This window comes from Archocentrus centrarchus, chromosome 10, assembly GCF_007364275.1.
Source record: "Archocentrus centrarchus isolate MPI-CPG fArcCen1 chromosome 10, fArcCen1, whole genome shotgun sequence".
NCBI lineage: Eukaryota > Metazoa > Chordata > Actinopteri > Cichliformes > Cichlidae > Archocentrus > Archocentrus centrarchus.
This window is the reverse complement of record NC_044355.1, coordinates 39,146,053-39,166,483: the sequence shown is the minus strand read 5'-3', so window position 1 is coordinate 39,166,483 and position 20,431 is coordinate 39,146,053. Positions and strand designations below refer to the sequence as shown.

The window sequence follows — 20,431 nt, the reverse complement described above, 5'->3', positions numbered from 1 at the left end:
CAGCTCTACTGAAGCCCGAGTCTTCCCTGCAGGCCCCAGATAGAAGCTGAATATCAGCTCTGGAGCACGTGTCAGCATCACGGAGCGTTTATCTGGCAGCAGGTTATCATCAAGCAGGCCGGTGTTACACCAAATTCTGCGACCCATCATATTCTGCGACCACAGGGGGCGATAGCGTACATCCCTCTGCATGTACGTGCTGAATGAGAGCTGAGCTGGGTGGCAGAAAATCTTATAAATCGTTTTGAACCCCTTCCCAAAAGTGCTTGGAAACATTTATTTATCGTTTACCAATTTATTGAAGGACGGGTAGTAGTGGGTTTATGTATTTCAAACGATAGAATAAAAGCATTCAATGCAACGGTCCGTCCAGCTGTGTTCAATGTCAATAAAAAAACGCATTTCCTTCGTCAATGCGAACGAAATAATATTCCGTAAGGTTTACAATCTCCTGTTTTGGTGCTTACACAGTTTACGTAAATAGTGTCCTTCTCGCTCGTATTCAGCACGTTCATGCAGAGGCATGTACGTGCTGAATACCAGCATATGATGGGTCGCAGAATTTGGTGTAACACCGGCCGTCACATGACAAGCCCATTCATACCAGAGTCACATGATTCTGGTAAAGGAAACCCGTGTGATTAAAAGCTTTTATTTATGTACAATAAGAAACTTATGGCTCCCCACCATATTTACACATATTTACATGACAAGAAAAACATTTAAAATAAAGTTATTAGGCAGGCAAAGCAAGCTGTTTAACATGAGAAATATTTTTCCATCTGATTTCAGGGTGAAACTAGCTGCATGCTAACAGCTGCACTGCAGGGAAGCTTAATTATGAACTCATAAAACTCACTTTTCTTAATATAAGAAACACACAAACATGTACAAGAGGACGTTCATGTGGGGTGCACACAGGCCGTGTGCATACGTGAATGTATCAACACTAAACGTGGAGCAGCCGGGGATCGAACCGCCGACCTTCCAATTAGTAGGTGACCTGCAGCCTCCTGACCCCCAGAACAAAATGCAGACTACATGAATGTTTTATGGTTGTGAACTGATAAGAAATCAAATAAAGTTTAAAGGTCACAGACGATGCTTAATCGTCTGCTGGAAATGTCCCATCTTTAAAAAAAGGCTCCATTTTCACTCTGAGGTAAAGTGCACTAAAGACGTCTGCATGCTGAGCTCAGAGCTAAAGTTAGCTGAAAGCTGAAATATCTGGGTTACATATAGGCTCAAAAATGATTTAGCTGATTGTTTTCAGAGTGAAATATTATTACTAATATTTAAAGCAGATTTTGGCAAATTTCTCCTGATGACTGGACTTCTGTTGTCCTACAAACCACATGCTAACTGTGTGTTACTGTGCAATGACACAATGTTAACGTGCACAAAACGTTGCGTTGGTCCAGCTGACGAAGTCCGACTTCCTGCAAACAAACCTCAGAGGAACACGCAGTCTTCTGGCACATGTGCATCAAAAATATTCAACTTCATTAGATCCTGACAGTAAAGGGACTGTTCGGCTTTATTATGCTAATAATAAAGTCATAACAAATGCCCTGTCACCATTTAATAAGCTACAGCTATTATATTTTTATGCTTTTTGATTTGAGCAGTTCCTGCATTACAAATAAAAATAAAGCCTTCATCGTCAGTACAGAAGGACTGAAGCGGAAATGTTAACCTCCCAGAACCTGAGGAGCTCTTCAAACCTCTGCCGGTTTGTGGGATACGTGAGCCGCTGCTCTCCTGCTGACTCAAACTGTCCTTTTCGCTCATTTTTCAAGAAACTCAGTGTGAATCCTTTGATGGCTCAAATGTGTCCTAAAGACCCCTGAAGAACCGCAGCGAGAGCTCATAGGTCAGGAACATGGTGGCGCTCATCGGGAAGCCTCGGATGGCGTTCACTGATGCTCCCCGGAAGAAAACCTGCACAGTAAAAAATTCCATCTGTTAGTCGGGACTTTTTTTCACAGCAGCTTTCAGAGCTGAACCTGAGCTCCTGTTCTTATCAGCTGATTGCTTTACTTTTTTACTTTCTGATCATTTCACTCCAAATCTGTCCTGACAGGACACACAGAGGTGAATGAGGACACAGTGCTGCATGTCCTTGGCTCCAGGGACGCTGCCCTGCAGTAACCTGACTCATCGATCTCCAAACATCCGGTCACATCAACGCTCCGGTTCGCGTTCTCAGAATACTGATGACCTCCTGACTGCTGGACACTGGGACAGTTCATGAACAGGACACATGGATGCAACATTTGGCAGCAGATTTCTCAGTAATTTCAGGTCAGGAAGACGGCGGCTCACCTGACGCAACCCTGAGAAGCTGGCGGTTTAGTGTAGCACATCATGCTTCGCGCTGTTTGAAAATATAAACCTTTAACCTTCATCATGTAGCTGCGATTAAAAAAAAGGATCATTTTGTGCATTAATAAGAAGACATTTTTTTCCCTGTAGAATTTAGATGTTTTAATAGGCGTGTGCAAGACAACAAGACTCTGCATCTAACACCAGTGTTCAGGTTTTTCCAGCAAAAATCAATTAGCTGAGATCATAAGTTTTCCATATCTCAAGATATCGTGATTCATTAACTCTGAGATGGTCACTTATGAGTCAGTCAGGGCCTTTTCAGACCTAAAGTGTGTTGAGAGTTTTTCCTCTGGAGCAAATCATTTTTTTCCCCTTTAGATCAGGTTTAATTGTCCATCGTGATAATTCACGTATGTTGTTTAAAATGATTGATGCCCCGCAGCCTGTCTGTATAGAGCCATGTCCTAAAGCATGTGAAGATAGGGTAGCTGCTGCAAGAGCCCTTATTTTACCACCTAGTTATGATCCTTCCTGTATGGCTCCTTATCCAGCCGTGTTTGAAAAATTTGAAACAGTGGATCTGGCCTTTTTAAAGGATGTAGTCGAACATATTAAGCCATCGGGTTCTCCTCGTGACCCGGCTCCCCCTCAGTTTCTTAAGGAGGCATTTTCCAGCATAGGACAGATTATTCTTGCCATTGTAAACAACAGCCTGCTGTCAGGTACAGTTCCTGCGAGTTTTAAGCACACTGTGGCGCAACCTCTACTTAAGAAACCCGGCCTTGATCAAACATTTTTAGCTCATTTTAGACCTTTTATCTCCAAAGTTTTAGAGAAAGTTGTTGCCTCTCAGGTTATGTCCTATTTAGATCAACATAATATTAAGGACGTTTTTCAGTCAGGTTTTAAGGCCCTGCACAGTACGGAGTCTGCGTAGTGAGAGTTTTTTATGATATTTCAGGGCAAATGATGCCGGGGAGCATGTTGTTCTTGTTCTCCTCGATCTAACTGCAGCATTCGACACGGTGGACCACAGTATTCTATTAGCTCGTTTACGGACCCAGTTTGGCTTCAGTGGCACCGCGTTAGGATGGTTTAGGTCTTATCTGGCAGACAGAACCATGTCTGTAAGGTTAGCCGATTTTGAATCTTCATCTGCTCCCCTACCCCTACCCTCAAGGCTCAATCCTCGGTCCCCTGCTTTTCTCACTTACTTGCTCCCATTGGGCTCAATACTTAGAAAACATGGGATCTCCTTTCACTATTACACAGACGATAGCCAGATATACATGCCTTTAAAAAAGGTACACACTCGATTAAGCCGCTATTGCTGTGTCTTGAAGACATTAAGGCATGGTTGGCCTTAAATTTCATAATTTTAATGATAAGAAGACTGAGGTAATGGTGTTTTGTCCCAGTGGCTCCTACGCAACATCTTCCATTGACCTGGGGCCCTTGGCATCTTATTTAAGGCAGACCGTCTCAAACTTAGGTGTAAAAATTGATAGCGACTTTAAAATGGATTCCCAGGGTAGTGGGGTGGGTAGTGGTTAAAGTCCTGTTTTTACCATCTTAGGCAACTGGCAAAGATTAAACCGATCCTTTCAAAACCACATTTGAAACAGTGATCCATGCCTTCGTTACATCTCGGCTTGACTACTGTAGTGCTCTTTACCTTGGAATTAGTCAATCCTCCCTTAAGCGCCTTCAGCTCATCCAGAATGCTGCTGCGCGGCTTCTGATGGGGGCCAGAAGGAGAGAGCATATCACTCCTATCGTGGCTTCACTACACTGGTTACCAGTGCATTTTAGAGCTCAAGATTCTCTTATTTGTTTTTTAAATGTTTACATGGTCTTGCCCCATCTTATCTCTGTGAGCTATTAAACCCATACCTCCCAGCTCGTTGCCTCAGGTCACCTGATCACCTGCTCCTAGAGGTACCAAGGTCGAAGTTGAAGCTTAGGGGTGACAGAGCTTTAGTGTTGCTGCTCCTAATTATGGAACAACTGCCGTTGCATATTAGGAGCGCTCCTTTAAAACTGCTCTTAAGACACATTTTTATTCCCTGGCTCTTAATACATGCTGTGACTCATTTCATTTTATTTTATTTGTTTTATATCTGTTTTATTTATTTATTTATTTTTTGTTGGTTTTTCTTATTGTTATGTGTATTGGCTTATTTGATTGTATCTGTACAGCACTTTGTTACAACTGCTGTCGTTTTAAAGTGCTTTATAAATAAAGTAGTAGTAGTAGTAGTAGTAGTAGTAGTCGTAGTAGTAGTAGTAGTAGTAGTAATTCATGTGCAAACCAAAACATGCAGTCTGCTTATGGACCAATGCAGAGCCGCTCGATGACCAATCAGCAGCCTGACACCCAGAGTAAGAGCGATTGAGGCAGGCAGTGGAAGGCACAAAACACTAAAAGGGTCAGTTTGGTAGGCTTTAAAATAAATATTCATATATAATTTTCAGGTAAAGCAGCCACATTTAGCCCTTGGGCTGTGAGAAAGCAGTGCCTCTGTGCGAGAAACTTTATAAGGGTCTTGGTTGAATTCTCCAGCCATATGCGCCACTATCAAGCTGCATCCACAATACAAAACACCTAGAATCTGGAGGAGTAGCTGGTTTGTGTGGGACCAGATTGAGATGCTTGAAAAGGTTGGGCTTACTCGTTTTGGCCCGCCTAGAGTCATTACTCACCTGTACTCCCTCTGTCTTGTAGCTGTGGATGATTGCAGTTGTAAAATTCCCTTGTACTTCCTCTGCAGCTGAGCATCTGCCTGCATTCGACTCTTCACCACATCAGCCGGCGTGGCCGTGACCCACGAGATGGACCCTGAGGGAGAGGAGTTCCTGGTGAGGGTTTTAGTTTCAAGTCCCTGCTGAAGGTCCTGCTGCAGGGACTCAAGACCAGGTAAGCATCACATATGGAATCAAACTACATGTAATGAAATTCTCATGCCATGAGATTGTTTTTTTTAAGCAGGACCAAAGATCATGATTCAGCCCTTTTAGGGCGCTGAGAAGATCTCAGCACAAACTAACATGGTGCATTCAGTGAGCAATAAAGTAGAAATTTCAATTCAATTCAATTTTATTATATAGCGCCAAATCACAACAAACAGTCGCCTCAAGGAGCTTTGTATTGTGGGTAAAGACCCTACAATAATACAGAGAAACCCAACAGTCCGAACGACCCCCTATGAGCAGCACTTGGTGACAGTGAGAAGGAAAAACTCCCTTTAACAGGAAGAAACCTCCATCAGAACCAGGCTCAGGGAGGGGGGGTCATCTGCTGAGAGGGGGGGAGACAGATTAATAATAACTAATGATTAAATGCAGGGTGGGGTATAAACATAGTGAAAAGAGGTGAATGAAAAGAAACAGTGCTCATAGGAACCCCCCAGCAGCCTAGGCCTATAGCTAAGGGAGGGTTCAGGGTCACCTGATCCAGCCCTAACTATAAGCTTGATCATAAGGAAAGCTTTAAGCCTAATCTTAAAAATAGAGAGGGTGTCTGTCTCCTGAATCCAAGCTGGGAGCTGGTTCCACAGAAGAGGGGCCTGAAAGCTGAAGGCTCTGAAATGTTGCATACCATTTTAAAACCATTTAGAATTTAGTGAATTTAATTTAATTTACTTTTAATTTCAAAGTAATGAAGACATTTTATTGTAATCTATTGTTTGCAGGACTGGGAGGAAAACACAACCTGGAAAACATTCCCCATCTACACACTTCAGTTTGGACTTTAAAGGTGCTGCCATTTTCAGCATTGTCTGGGTTTGAGTTCAGCTGGCGTCAGTGTTAGACTCACATTCAGGCCTAATGGGAGTCAGACACCACAGCCTCTCAGATTTATGGCACACAGCTGACTGAAGCTACAGTTTTTACTCTGTCAGATGCTCACAGCTGGCCAGGCTGCATGTGGTGCCTGGATCAGCATCATGTGAGCGTGGGCCAGCAGTCTTCTCTCTTTACCCATGATGCACAGGGCTCTCTCATGTTGTGTAAGTTTCTCCTCTGTGCAGCTTCTATCCTGCAACCCACCAGAACCTTCATTTCTCTCACATTGTTTGCTCATGTTCATTTCCCACTGTTGCAATTTTCTGGAAATGGGGCCAACGGGGAGCGAAGGTCCAAATGAACAAATATAAAGTCACATGCAGTCGAACCTTGGAGCAAACATCAGCATGTTCTCCAGGTTCACAAAAACAAAAAAACGTACTTTGAGAATAAAAAACAGCATATGGACGTCATTCAGAGGCTGGTCAGGCAAACATAACCACCCACAGTACTGTCCCACCCCCTTGGATCAATGTCTGTGTTGTTTAATGAGACAGCAGGGCAGTAATGTGAGACAGTGGGGGGGTAACGTGAGTAATGTGCGGACAGCAACAAAGAAAAAAAAAAGTATTTAACCATCACAGCTTCATCAGATTCGCAGGCTTTAACCTACCTACCACATCACTCGTCTGCCTCAGTTTCATGACCCAAGGCCGTAAAGTACTGTGGACTGAGGCCATAAGTACCCCCTAACTAAGTGTACATACCGCGACTAAGGCAGTAAGTACCACCAAACCTACATGTAAGTATCGTGACTAAGGCCATAAGATAGATGCTTAATGATCCTGCAAGGGAAATTATTAAGTAAACCCATAAATTTTTTCCAGGACTAAGTTCTTGGACTAAAGAAAATGATGAAGAACTTAAATGTAATTATAGAATACACCCCTGTAAAATATGTGTATTTATGGCTTAGTTATAAAGTGTTACAGATTTCTGAGTTCATAGAAACACTTTTTTTTGATCTCTTGCTAAATTCCTTTGAACTGGGACCAGTGGCTGGCTGTACTGTACTGCTGGCTGTGGTTGTGCAACAGTTTGGCTGAATGCTGACTGGAGCCAAAATGTTTATTTATATCCTATTAATAAATAATTAACTTTATTATTTCCGGGGGTTTCTGCCAGTGCAACTGTTACAGATAAAACAGAAGGAGAACAGAAATATGAAGATAAAAAGCAAGAAGGAACTGGCAGAGGTCACGACCTACATCGATTATCCTCCGCTGCTCAGCTGATATCCGCCGGTTTCAGCTGCTGCATGCAGCCGCTAACCTCGACTGACCTGAAGGTTGAGTTTGAAGGGAGATACTGAAGGACTGAAATAAAACCTTTAGGTGGGATTAGATAAATTACATTTAGCTTTAAATTGTATTTACATTTTTCTTTATTAAGAGTATACTAGTATACCACTTTATTAGAGTACAGAGTAAGACTATAAACATGGGACTGACTGCACTGATTGTGCATGTAGGAGGTCTTCTATCACTGCAGCAGCTAAGGAGCTTCATGACTACTGAGGGCTACATGTTTCTCTTATGGAGAATGTCTGTATGAAATCATGTCCCTTATGATTTTCAGTAAACACCCTTTTGTCATTATTGTGTGAGTGTGTGAATATTCCCACTACAGAGATGCATTTATGCTCTGGGGGATAAATCCCAAGAAGAACAAAGCTAACCCTTTTCCCAGCCGAGCACCCTTCACCTCTCTTCTGATGAGCTCCCCTTTTCACATTCTCAGACTCAGATTCATGTTAACAACCACATCAAATCCAGAGCAGTCAGACTCACACTAACACTTCAGTCACAAACACACAATTACCCTCCACGTTAACACTGCTGCACCACACCGCTCTTCAGGAGAGTTTTGCCTTCACAGTTCTTTAAAAGGTTCCAAACATGCACTTTGACATCACAGATTAAGACACACAGTGGCTAACATCAGCTAACAGTCATCAGCTTCAACCCGAAGAATGAGAGTCAGCACTGAGTGTGGGGAATTGTCTGTCTGCTCCCTTTGTGTAACTGTGCGCTCCATCGTTCGGCTCAGTGAGCTCTGCTGTAAGTGGAGGAGGAAAGAATTCAACTTCCACAAACAGTATCTTGTACATTTGGCTTACAGGGCTTTGGCTATAAACAAAATGATCCTAATTATACACAGAAAATGTCAGAGTAAGCTTGGCTTTGGTGACATCAGTGACATTTACCTGCCAGTCCTCCCGCCATCAAGATGGAACACGGGTGGGGGCTTGAAGTGGCATCTGGCCTCAGCAGGTCACAGAAGATGGCATAAGGGATGAAGTAGAGCGTGTATCCAGGGACATCCCTTAGGATCATGGCCCCGGCTCCTCTGTACAGGCCCTGGAGGCCTTCGGTCTGCAGGATGCTGCTGATGCAGCGGATGGGGCCTCGGTACAGCTGCTGGCTGGGAATACTGACGGAGCGCAGAGGGATGTTGGTGCCATTTGACATGTACCAGCAAAGTGGAGGTTCTCTGTAAAAAAGCAAATAAGTATGAGAGGGAGGTCAGTGAGCATGTTAGACAGCACTCAGCTTCATCTAGTCAGTACTGGTCTCCATGTCCTCGCACTGCTTGAGCTTCTGTGGGAACTTTAAATGAAGGTGTTTAATCCCAAGAGGACCTTCAGTCTTTAACAACACGAGAGAGTTTTTTAAACACTCAGGAAGAGTCAAAGGCACCAGCCGTTTGACATCTGAATTTAAATGACTACTTTTACTGTAGTGACAGTGATCATACACCAAGGATTGAGCTCATTGTGTCAGATACACCCATTGCAGTGCCCAATGCTCAGTAGGAAGGTGAGTTTCGGGCACTTTGCTCCATCATAAAACAGTCAGCTCTATTCAAAGTTAAGTCCAAAGTGTCTTTGAGCAAGATCATGAAAGAAATGTGATGAATCACAGTGACAGATGTAAGACGTCCGAGCTTGGCAAACATGTAGAAAGCCATAAATGTCTGACTGGAATCACTCTGTCATCAGCTTCATTGTTTTATTGTTTAACAGAGAGATGCAGGCCAGACAACACAAGACCAAACATCAGGAAATACTTGTAATTCAGACAATATGCACACAATATGTATATGTATATACACAAGACCAGGACCCTCTGTTAAGCACTGCTTTAGTGCACATGAAGGATGATGGGTTAATAATTATAAATGAAGGGAAACTGGTTGGTCACTGTGCCCTTGAGACAATATTCTAATGGCTAAGCTCAGTGTTCCTCACAGCTCCTGCCTGGATGAAGAATTACCTCCAAGGCATCAATAAAAACCAGCTCGTATAAAGTAAGAACAAACGCATGATCAGAGAACACAAAACTCTACCAAAGCCTGTCTGAACAGGTGACTTTATGCTGTTTTTTTAACCCTTTATGACCTATAACAGAACAAGTCTGCCAGACTTTACATTTATAGATGCTGTAGTAGCATCTTGTGGAATATTTCAACTCACTATACATCAACAGAATCTTCATAACCCTAATTATAATAATATGCATGAAAGAAATCCATAGAAACTACAGAAAGTAGCTAACAAAGAAATTCAAAACTGTTTTTGTATCTACATTTCAAGCTGGATACAGAAATGCCATAGCTGTACACGCTAATGCACACGATAAAGTGCATGGAGTTCCTAGGATACTGAAGAGGAGAATGGGAGGCAGAGCCTTCAGCTTTCAGGCCCCTCTTCTGTGGAACCAGCTCCCAGCTTGGATTCAGGAGACAGACACCCTCTCTATTTTAAGATTAGGCTTAAAACTTTCCTTTATGATAAAGCTTAGTTAGCTGGATCAGGTGACCCTGAACCCTCCCTTAGTTATGCTGATAAGGCCTAGGCTGCTGGGGGGTTCCTATGATTGCACTGTTTCTTTCATTCACCTCTTTTCACTATGTTTTACCCACCCTGCATTTAATCATTAGTTATTATTAATCTGTCTCCCCCCCTCTCAGCAGATGACCCCCCTCCTGAGCCTGGTTCTGATGGAGGTTTCTTCCCGTTAAAGGGAGTTTTCCTTCCCACTGTCACCAAGTGCTGCTCATAGGGGGCCGTTTTGACTGTTGGGTAAGAAAGAATTTGCATGCCGAGTTGCATGCCATTATGAAAAGCATGATTTGTGCAGAAATGCTGATAGAGCACTTCCTGATATTGAGGACAACAAGTGTATCTGCTGAGGCTTTGCTTTATACTAGAGTAACACTCAGTCTATTCTAGATAGACTCTCTGGCCCACATGTTTTGATTAGATAATAAAGACATTACTCATGTTTTAATGGAATGATATGATATGATATATTAAAAAAAAATCCCTTACACAGGTGACAGTCCTACTTCTGGCAACAGTTGTTGCAGTTGCACTGTGTACTTTTGGGAACTTGTGTTTCCAAAGTAAAATGTAATACACAGTGTTAATACACAGTGTAATACACAGTGTAATACACAGTGTAATACACAGAATAACGACAGGAGCTGTGTCAGCATGAGGACTTCACGTATGTATGTCATCCAGGGCTGGACTGGGACAAAAAAATCGGCCCTGGCATTTTTGGCTTAGACCGGCTCACAACTATGTCTTAGAAGCATTTGACACTGTTCTACTCTTATTCAGTGTGGGCACCTTTTCCCAATAATACTTTTATACCTTTTTTTTTTTTTTTTTTAACTTACTTTAGTAATGCTTAAATTGCAAAGCTTTGACGTATCATTTAGTTTTTTAAAATCTGTTATTTCATCTGCTTGAGGGCTTTTTAAAACATGTTTAACCAGCACAGAGGCTACAAATTCAAACTACTGTGCAGCCTTTCAGCACACCTTTAACCTAAATATCTAAAATGCTGTGATGCAGCCTAAAATGGACACTTGCTGTTCATCCAACACTTCTCAGCCTTGACCGTTTGCTGTTTTATCAGATTAAGGTGCCATGGCTGCCAGATTTGGGGAAGTATGCAAATGTAAATAAATATTGATATTAATCAGTTGCCATTGCTCATCACACTGCTGCTGTCTTCACCTACAGCAGAGTCTGCCCAAGCTTTGAAGGGGACCTAAGCAATATTTGATTTGGGGCCCCCTTCAAACCACTTCATTGTCCCCTGAACTTAATTGTTATTAATGCTGGAGGGTTAAAGTTGATTTTTTTTTTTAGGATATATTACAGTTTCAGCCTTTTCAATTCAATTTTTCAATTCAATTACATTTTATTTATACAGTGCCAACTCACAACAAACAGACATCTCAAGGCACTTTATAGTGTAAGGTAAAGACCCCACAATAATTACAGAGAAAACCCATCATTCATCCTAATCTTAAAAATCGAGAGGGTGTCTGTCTCCTGAATCCAAGCTGGGAGCTGGTTCCACAGAAGAAGGGCCTAGGAACCACAAGTAAGCCAGAGAGTGAAGTGCTCTGTTGGGGTGATACGGTACTATGAGCCAATGAAGAGAAGCCAATATGGGAGAAATCTGCTCTCTCTTTCTAGTCCCTGTCAGTACTCTAGCTGCAGCATTTTGGATCAGCTGAAGGCTTTTCAGGGAGCTTTAAGGACAGCCTGATAATAATGAATTACAATAGTCCAGGCTAGAAGTAACAGATGCATGAATTAGCTTTTCAGCATCAGTCTGAGGCAGATTAGAGATTATTAGAGTGTAGTAAATGGTAAATGGTAAATGGACTAGCTCCTATATAGCGCTTTTCTACTCAGTATGAGCACTCAAAGCACTATATAGTCTACTCATTAAATTAGTGTTGTTACAAGTGTACAAATCTGGACAGTTAGAATAGTCTATTCTTTCTTTTAGGAAAGTGGCATTTGTAAAAAATTAAAACAAACCAAAAAAGTTTCATGACAACTGTGGGCGAGCTTGGGGGGCCCCTGGTGGTCAGGGGGCCCTATGCAGCCGCATATGTCGCCTATGCCTCTGGCCGGCTCTGCCCACAGCTGCTGTTGCTGCAGCATTGCTGTTACAGAGGACGTGGAGGCTACAGCAGCGAACAAGTCTGTGATCTTTACACATTTTGTAGCATCTACAGTGACACTATTCAATTTCTTCGCACGTAACTTCTCTGCACCCCCTTTCTGCCGCTTCGGTTTCTCCATGTTACCTCTCCTTTAGCAACGCTCAACACTGAAACTACTAGCGGGAGTAGTTTCAGTGTTCTGCACCACGCAGAGAAAGGGTGGAGCCGCTTTCATCCTATATCTGATTGGTTCCATCCACTGTCTATATTGAAGATGGGCCAATGGGCCACCCCCTCTAAATTGTGGGCCGGTCTCTTAGAAAAAAAAAAAAAAATCCAACGGCATCGGCCCTTGAAGACTGTCGGCCCACCGGGCAAATGCCCGGTACGCCCGAGATTACCACAGTCCACCCCTGATGTCATCTGGATACTGCGCTGATCACGACCTACTGCATGAACACAGACATGTCAGTCTGTGACTGGCTGAGTGTTACTGAACACAAGAGCATTTTCTCTCTCTTTGATGATTCAGCTTCTTACAGTGCAGACTCAAAACAAAGCCATTATTTCAGCTGCTGTGGAGCTGGACCTGCCAAACGACCTGAGAAGTTAAAAACCTGCAGCAGTTCTTTTCTCTTTTTTTAAGGCTAAAGAACAAAAACAGTAGAAAGAAAGAAATCAGCGCCTGCGTTACCTGCTAGAACCGTCTGCGTCTGCATTTGCAGTCTGCTCTTAATCAAGTCCACCGGGGCTCCCAGGCCCACGGACATTAGTCCGGTCAGCATGCTGGCCACAGTCAGGTCCAACATGCTGCAGGGATGCCACCCGTCGCCATAGCGATAATTGCTTATGAGTCTTTGAGTGTTGCTGAAGAAGCCAAACACAGCTGAGTTGTAGACCGTGATGCTGGCCAAAGGGAAAGACATGCCCTTAAAGAATCCTGCGACCTGAAAAAGAGTCAAGGAAAGAAGACGGTCACTGCAGAGTGTTAAACTTTCCATCAGGCCAAAACACATGCAGATGGATAAAAGAGGGAAAAGCCTGCATGGAACAGTGAAGAAATTCAACTCTGATGACAGGAACGCACAGAATGGAAATGGGGTTCAGCTGCTGCCAAATATTTTGGAAAGGTTCCCTCAGGCCAACCTCTGGGGCTGATGGGAGACATATGCTGAAACTAAAACACTGTTGAATAAATCAGCCTGTGGTTTCTCAGGGAGACTCAAACTAAAGCATCAACATGTTTCAGATCAGCTCAAACCACAAAGAAACAGCACCCTGACAGCTTTGTGATACCCTGATACAAGGGATGGCACACAAGTAGCAGATGCTTCTTCTTTGTTAACGCCCATCAGGATCCAGCATAAATCTGGACTGTAAAATGTTCTGTTGGGATAATAGGTCTTCTTTAAACTTTTCAAGATGGTGTTGCTTAAAGCGTCCAGCTGGAAAACTGGGTCACAGAAGAAACCAAACTAAACAAAGCTTTAGGATGGGCGAGTGGGAGCTGTGGAACCATGTCTGACCAACACTTCATGCAGCAGAAAGGCCGAAACAGACAAACTCACACAATAGAGGCTGTGAAAGCATTTTGGTAAACACTCTACATCATAATGATGCTGGAATAGGAAACCTATTCAGTGTGCGGAAAGCTGTTACAGGGTATCAGTTTCTCAGCCTGTAAGTGAGTATAAAAACAGATAACCACTTCAGGATGGCGGCTCTGTGTCTGTAAACCTGTCATGTTCTTATAGCATAAACCAGAACCGATCATGTGAACTTAGATATGCAGAACAAGTTCCATGTGCACCTCTTATCCTGAATGCAGCCAGGTTATCTTATCTTATCTGAGCCTTTCAAAGGAATAAACAAATGAAAAGAGCATTTTTCAGACATTAGATAACTTTTTATTGTTCATACTATTTGGAGCGCTGCAGAAAGTGGAAGTTAAACATTTACCGTTTCCTTCTTATAGATGGTGAGGATGCAGTGTAGTGTGCTCTTGTAGCCCTTCCCTGCCTGGAGACGTGTCTGGAGGGAAGAAAAAAAATAATCAGAAACACACAGTTAAAGCAAACAAACAAAACACAGAATATTCCAGCAGCTAAACCTTTATTTTACCAGGTGAAATGTTTGAGAACCACTTCTCATGTTTGAGAGAGAGGTCTACTTAGGCTGCTGCCCCCGCGACACGGCAAGAAAATGGATGGCTGGATAATAAAAATGTTACATTTTTCCCACCATCTTTGTGGTGAAAATGGCCATAATGACGTATTTGTTATTTAATGAACAAATCCATGTAAAATTACAGACATGATTTTGTGTCATTTTACGCTCAGAGTTGAGATTCAGAATTACAGCAATCATTATCTTTCACATAAATCTGACATATTCATGAAATCATGTTAAACTCGTGACTGTATTTTTACAGGATCTTTGTGGAAGAAAATGAATATAGGTGCATGTTTTTCATGTTACTTTACATTAAACTCTCTGTTTTTGTCATTTTATTCATATTTGACATATTTACAAGATTTTATTTGCAGGGCAGAGTTGAAACAGTGCCATCATCATTCATCTAAATAAGCAGCTTCATTATAATAAGGTTTTTTCCCTGATTGTGAAATGCTTGTTTTCTCCGTCATCCCGGCCTCTGAAAACATGCTGCGGCTTCTCTGCAGCATTGAATCACTGCGGTAATCTCACAGTGAACTCAGCAGTCAGACGTTCACATCGTTTCCTTCCACAGCTGATATTTTAGCTGCTGTGTTAAAGAAAACTCGCTCCTTCTCTTCCATAGAGACACACACTAAACTTTAAAAACTAATTTATTCTGACAAAGCTGGAAATATGCAACATCATAACATCCATTCAGAGAAAATCACTGAATCCACTTTCTGTGCCATCCAAACACAGATCCTCACAAAGCAGCTACGACATATGTTCAGCATGGCTAATAAACCCTTACTGCCCCGAAAGGATGTGCAGCAAAGTGCGTATGACTTGATGAAATGCAGGTTTGTTCATTCATAGAACAGCTGTCCTAGAGGAAAATGAAGGAGAGGTTTTACATACCTTGACTGTATCGAGCGGATGGCCAACGACCACACTGGAAGCTCCTGCAGCCCAAACAGAAAAACTCATTCAGAACAAACGAAGGACACAAGTTTCCACAAAAATGGAAAAACTCTGAGTTTTACTCCTCATCAACACACTGAACCGGACCTGTGTTTACTGTAGAGCATACTGAACAGACAGGAAGTCAGAGATGTACTCAGTAACTCAAATAAGCAGTCAGCGTGTGCTCTTATCAGACATGAAGCTGCCATCACAGGGAAACAGGAGCTACTGCACCTTATTAACCTCCTGTGTGTGTGTGCATGTGTAGTGTGTGTGTGTCTTGCTCAGTTGTTACCCAGATAAGAACTTGGCCACAGGCTTTCTGATAATATTCAGTGATCAAGTTACACACAGTCTCAGACAGACCTGTAGTTTGAGGCCGTGATGCAGACCTCACATCAGATTGCAGCTCTTTCAGTATCGAGCTTGTTTGGTCCAGCGCTGCCATCTGTGATCCTGGGTCTGTTTGCCACTTTATGTGGTCAGCATGATGAAGATGAGAGTGAGGCCTCGCTCTGCAGATGCAGAACGCTCTGAAGCGTCTTTTGGCTCCTCCTCTGTCACAAAGAGTCGCCACATGTTTGATTTGGCAGTTTTATGCAGATGCAACCCCAGACGGCCTGTAAGGGCCCGAGTGTGTAAATGAGGCCGCTTCAAGTTTCTTAATATTTTATAATGTTGCAGGAAATCTGTGAGAAATTTTTTTATTTCTATTTTCTTTCTATTTCTGCCTTTTTTGTGTTTTTTCTTTTAATTAACTCCAGTTTGCAAAGCAGCTAAAAGCTCAAAAGTCTCGGTGATGACAGAAAAATGAGATGCGCGCACCCAGAAGTCACTTAAACTAAACGCCTGTGAGCTGTGTCTGGGTCCTATTAGGGTCGGCTTGGGTTCAACAGTAGCATCCAAAAAGCCTTTACCGATACCAGTGCCACCACCTCTTCCACCTGTGGGGAAAAGTGGATGTGGAGCCGCGATGTGTCTGCAGACGCTCCACAGCCATGACTCTGACATCCCTGGCTGAATGGCTGCACATTGCTAAATAAAGCTTATCAAAATGAAATGATAAGCCCGGAGACTCGATCCAAAGCAGAGTGCAGAGATTTCCTAGGTATTAACTTTGAATATCAAGAGTTAATTTAGACATTTAGCTTTAAAATTCACAGTTTCAGTCATATATGAACTGGTGCCATTCAAAATATAATTTTATGATATATAAACATATAATATGTGTTTTCATGTCTTATTTTGGGAGTTTATTTTGGAGTAAGTGTCAGATTTACATGTCAGACTTTAGTTTATGACTTACTTGAGATTTTTAAAGGTTTCAAGCAGAAAAAATAGTTTTATTTAACAAGTAAAATAAAATCTGCGCCATGCATTAACTGTTTTTCCCACAGTGTGAAACTTCTGCAGATAATATGCTTTATTCATTTTAGCTTCAAATTTCTTCATAAACATAATTATTAGTCATATATATTTTACATGATTCATATTTTCGTTTCCACAATGATCACGATGATTAAACACAGCAGAATGAAGGAGGCCTACTTTTTGGTTTATGCAACTACACATGACGCAGCGACAGCGCCCCTGGCGGCCAGCCCTGACACAGCTGCCATTCCACTTGTGAAAAGCGTTTTTTTTTCTCATTAGAATTAAAAATAAAAAACTCGCTGAATCCACGGGGGTGGGGGGCGTCTGAATGCAGAAGCGCATCCAGCGAGCAGCTTTCGTTCAGTTCAGAGATAAACAGTGGAGGTGAGCCTGTTTGTCACTGTGGGAAACCGGGGGGGGGCTCCCCTCCGTTGTTTACTCTGAGGATGCATGCGGGGCTGATGCAGCTTTTCTGTTTTCACTGGACAACAACGGAGGATTGTGCGCGTTTCTGCAGCTCTGTGCTGCTCTGTGTGAAGCTCCCTGAACAAACGCGCTGTTGAGCGCCTGCAGCACCCTCCGTGCCCTCTCCACCTCACCCCCACAGACCCCACAAACAAACATCAAACTAATGACAGGCAGTGACGGAGTGTCTGTGACTGAGGAACACTCACCGCCGATCCATCCTGCGATGAAATCATCCACACGAAAACTCTTTGAGGGCTGCATCTTCAGCGCAGAGCTGCGGGCTGCGCAGCCACTGACCCCGCGGCCTGTGCGCGCTTTACACTCCGGAGGACGCTGTTGATAAAGCGGCTCCTGTTGATAAAGAGTGGCTGCAGACTTTCACGAGAAAGGAGGAAAAAAAGCGAATTTAAGAAAGTAACGCCGGGGGTTCTCACAAGCAACCAATCGGAGCAAAGCCTGAGTCTGCGGGGCAGTTCTGCTGGCCAATCAGGAGTGAGCTCTCCGAAGCCGCGCAGCCTATAGAGAGGCCGTGATGGAAATGAGCCATGAGGAAGAAAGCTGAGCAGACAAACTTTAACCTTTAACCTACCGCAGACGCTCATATTTTTATAGAGAAAGTACAGTAACCTTTATAGGCTGTGAAGAAAGGTGTGTGACAGAGCTGCTCTGGATAAGAAGTATCTGCTCATAGGACGTATGCCTTCCACAGCAAATGCACAAAATAGAAATAAACTCAAGAACTCAGAAGATATGTTGATTGAATGAAATATGTGGAGGGTTATCATCAGCGTGCAGCCCGATGTGCTACATAACCCTTATTGACAGAAGCAGCTGTCTGTCTGGCTTCTCCGACATTTTAGATTAAATATTAGCTTTTAGATAAAGCTTATAGTTAGAGGGGGATCCTGTAACCCTAAACCACCTCTCTGTGATGTTGCTACAGGCTGCTGGGGGATCTCCTTACACTCCTTACTGCTTCTCTCCTCTGGATCAGTCCTAATGAAGATGCACAGCATTATCTTTGTGTCCTCTTTCTCTTGTACCTGTCTGCAGGCACCTCGTGGACCCAGAGCTGCATGGAAGAGGAAACTTCATCTACTGTGTAGCAGTTAACTGAAGTTTGATTATCACTTCCTGCAGGAACTTTGACCTCTGCTTTTGACCTTTTAATTATTAAGAAGGAAACAGAATCAGCTCCTCTTCTTAGGCCACTGCTTTGGTCAAAAACTACATTTAGTGGCCACTAAATCTGAGCCACTTTACCCAAAGCAGAGCTGCTTCTGTTTTATTACTGATAATGCTGTAATACCTTTAAATTACATATTAGACATTAAATAAAAATATTCAGACTTTATTAATTGAACATTTGAACATATAACACACAGAAACTAACAATAAAGTGCAACAAAAATTGAATTTTTGAATCCTCAGTTTGTCAGAAGCCATTCGCAGCACTGGAACAGGCACATCGATGCAAATACACGAGTGAACGTGCCTTCAACACTCAAAATCTTTCATTTAAGGATGCAGGTGGATGTGTTTTTAAATGTATGTGAAAGACATCTAAATGTGTTACTGTGATGAAATGGTTTATCTCTGTGCAGCCCACAAACATCATTTAGTCTCAGTGAAAACCTCCAGAAACCGGCTCATGTGACCGTGGACGTGAAGGGGTTAAGTTATCTGTAAACACACTCCCCATGAAATCACATGACTTAATGTTTCAGAGTCTCTGTGGTGGACACTCCTCCTTACCTCCTCCACCTCCAGATGCACCCCACCCTGCGATCACACACTGATAACACAGACACAGCGTTTCACGGAAAATTACCAGAAAACACAAGTGGGCCAAGTTTGACCTGCAAAGGTGAAAAAGGAGAAAAACCTTCTTCCATCCCCGGAGCGTTCCCTTCTTCTGCTCCTAAATAACATTAGATATTTGATTAGTTTTGTGCATTAATGTCCATCTGGAAACAAAACTCTAAAGTTTGATTTTACTTTAATGTTTTCTCAGAATTTCACTGGAAGTTAAAAATCCTGATATGAGTAACAGCCTGCAGAAATCACCTGGAAGCAGCCCTGCTCACACCTTTCCTTTCACACGTGTAAATGTTTGAGTGAAGCTAATGTTTCCTTCAGGCCTCGTATTTCTCTGATGACTCATGAATCTCGAACATTTTTCTTTCTGTGTCAGTTCTACAAAAAAAAGTGAAGAGACACACTTTCAGTAACTTTTCCTTATCTGCAATGGACACAGAGGACAAAACATTTTTGCACTTTGTCCTCTAACCTCCTTCCTTCCTTCCTTCCTTTCCTAAACACCAGTGGAAGTGGAGGTGAGGACACGAAGAAGGCAAATGTGTGTCTGTGAGAGTCTTTTTGGTGAATGAGGAAAAAACTCATCAAAGCAACAGTTTTACGTAAAAACTGGATTTAGGGCTCTTACTGAGGAGCTCTGTGGTGTAGTGGGTAACACATTCACCTTATACATGAAAGCACTCTGGTTTGATTCCAGGAGTGGACTTGAGCTGGATAAATAGGTTGGATCAGGGAGGGCAGCTGCTATAATCTCTGGACCAAATCAAATATGTAAATATGCAGATCCATGCTGTGGTGACCCCTTAGGAAATAATGGAGCAGCTGAAGGGACTGCTGACACACACACACACACACACACACACACAAAAACACACAAGATCATTTGATGTGAAAATCAGTCTCTGAGAAACCAAAAACCTCTGCGGTCAGTCGACTCTTTGGAAGATTACATGTCACCTTCTGATCTTCATGTAACCATCATAAACATTTATTTCCAGTTTTGTCCTGTTATCACTGCATTTTGAACACGAGGAGTATCTCATGGTCTCGGTCACGGTGAGGGGGGAGTGGAGCAGCATCAGCAGTGACGTGGAGTCTGATAAGATAAGCTTTCTTTATTGTCATTACACAATACAATGAAATTTTGTTGGAGCAATCCTCCAGGTGCCAAAATATTAAATAATACAAGATAGAAAATAAGAGTATAAAAAAATAAACAAGGACCTGATATTTACAGTGAGCAAAGGCAGTATGAACAGCAAATAAAGGGTCTATTGAAAATGTGCAAAAGTGGCACAGTGGCTGTGTAAGGAGATTGTCTGTTGGGTTTGATATGGTCAGAAATGGTCAGTGTTGAGCAGTGTAGCAGCTCTGTGGTAGAAGCTGTTTTTCAGTCTTGAGGTTCAGGTCTACAGAGTCCTGTAGCACCTCCCAGAAGGCGGGGGGTTGGGGGGGCAGTGTGATAATGGCTGTGACCTGCACTGGTGCAGTGGGTGCTGTA

The 20,431-nt window shown here is 42.7% G+C and overlaps 1 protein-coding gene across 1 annotated transcript; it reads right to left on the bottom strand.

Moving 5' to 3' along the window:
- Window positions 1-454: 454 nt before the first annotated feature.
- slc25a48 (solute carrier family 25 member 48) lies at window positions 455-17,489 on the bottom strand. Its single transcript, XM_030738614.1, is given in 9 exon segments — window positions 455-1,941; window positions 5,032-5,067; window positions 5,070-5,167; window positions 8,381-8,647; window positions 8,650-8,667; window positions 12,845-13,097; window positions 14,110-14,181; window positions 15,226-15,269; window positions 17,319-17,489. Coding segments are annotated over 9 exon segments (948 nt in total). The 5' UTR covers window positions 17,374-17,489; the 3' UTR covers window positions 455-1,836.
- Between the last annotated feature and the right edge of the window lie 2,942 nt (window positions 17,490-20,431).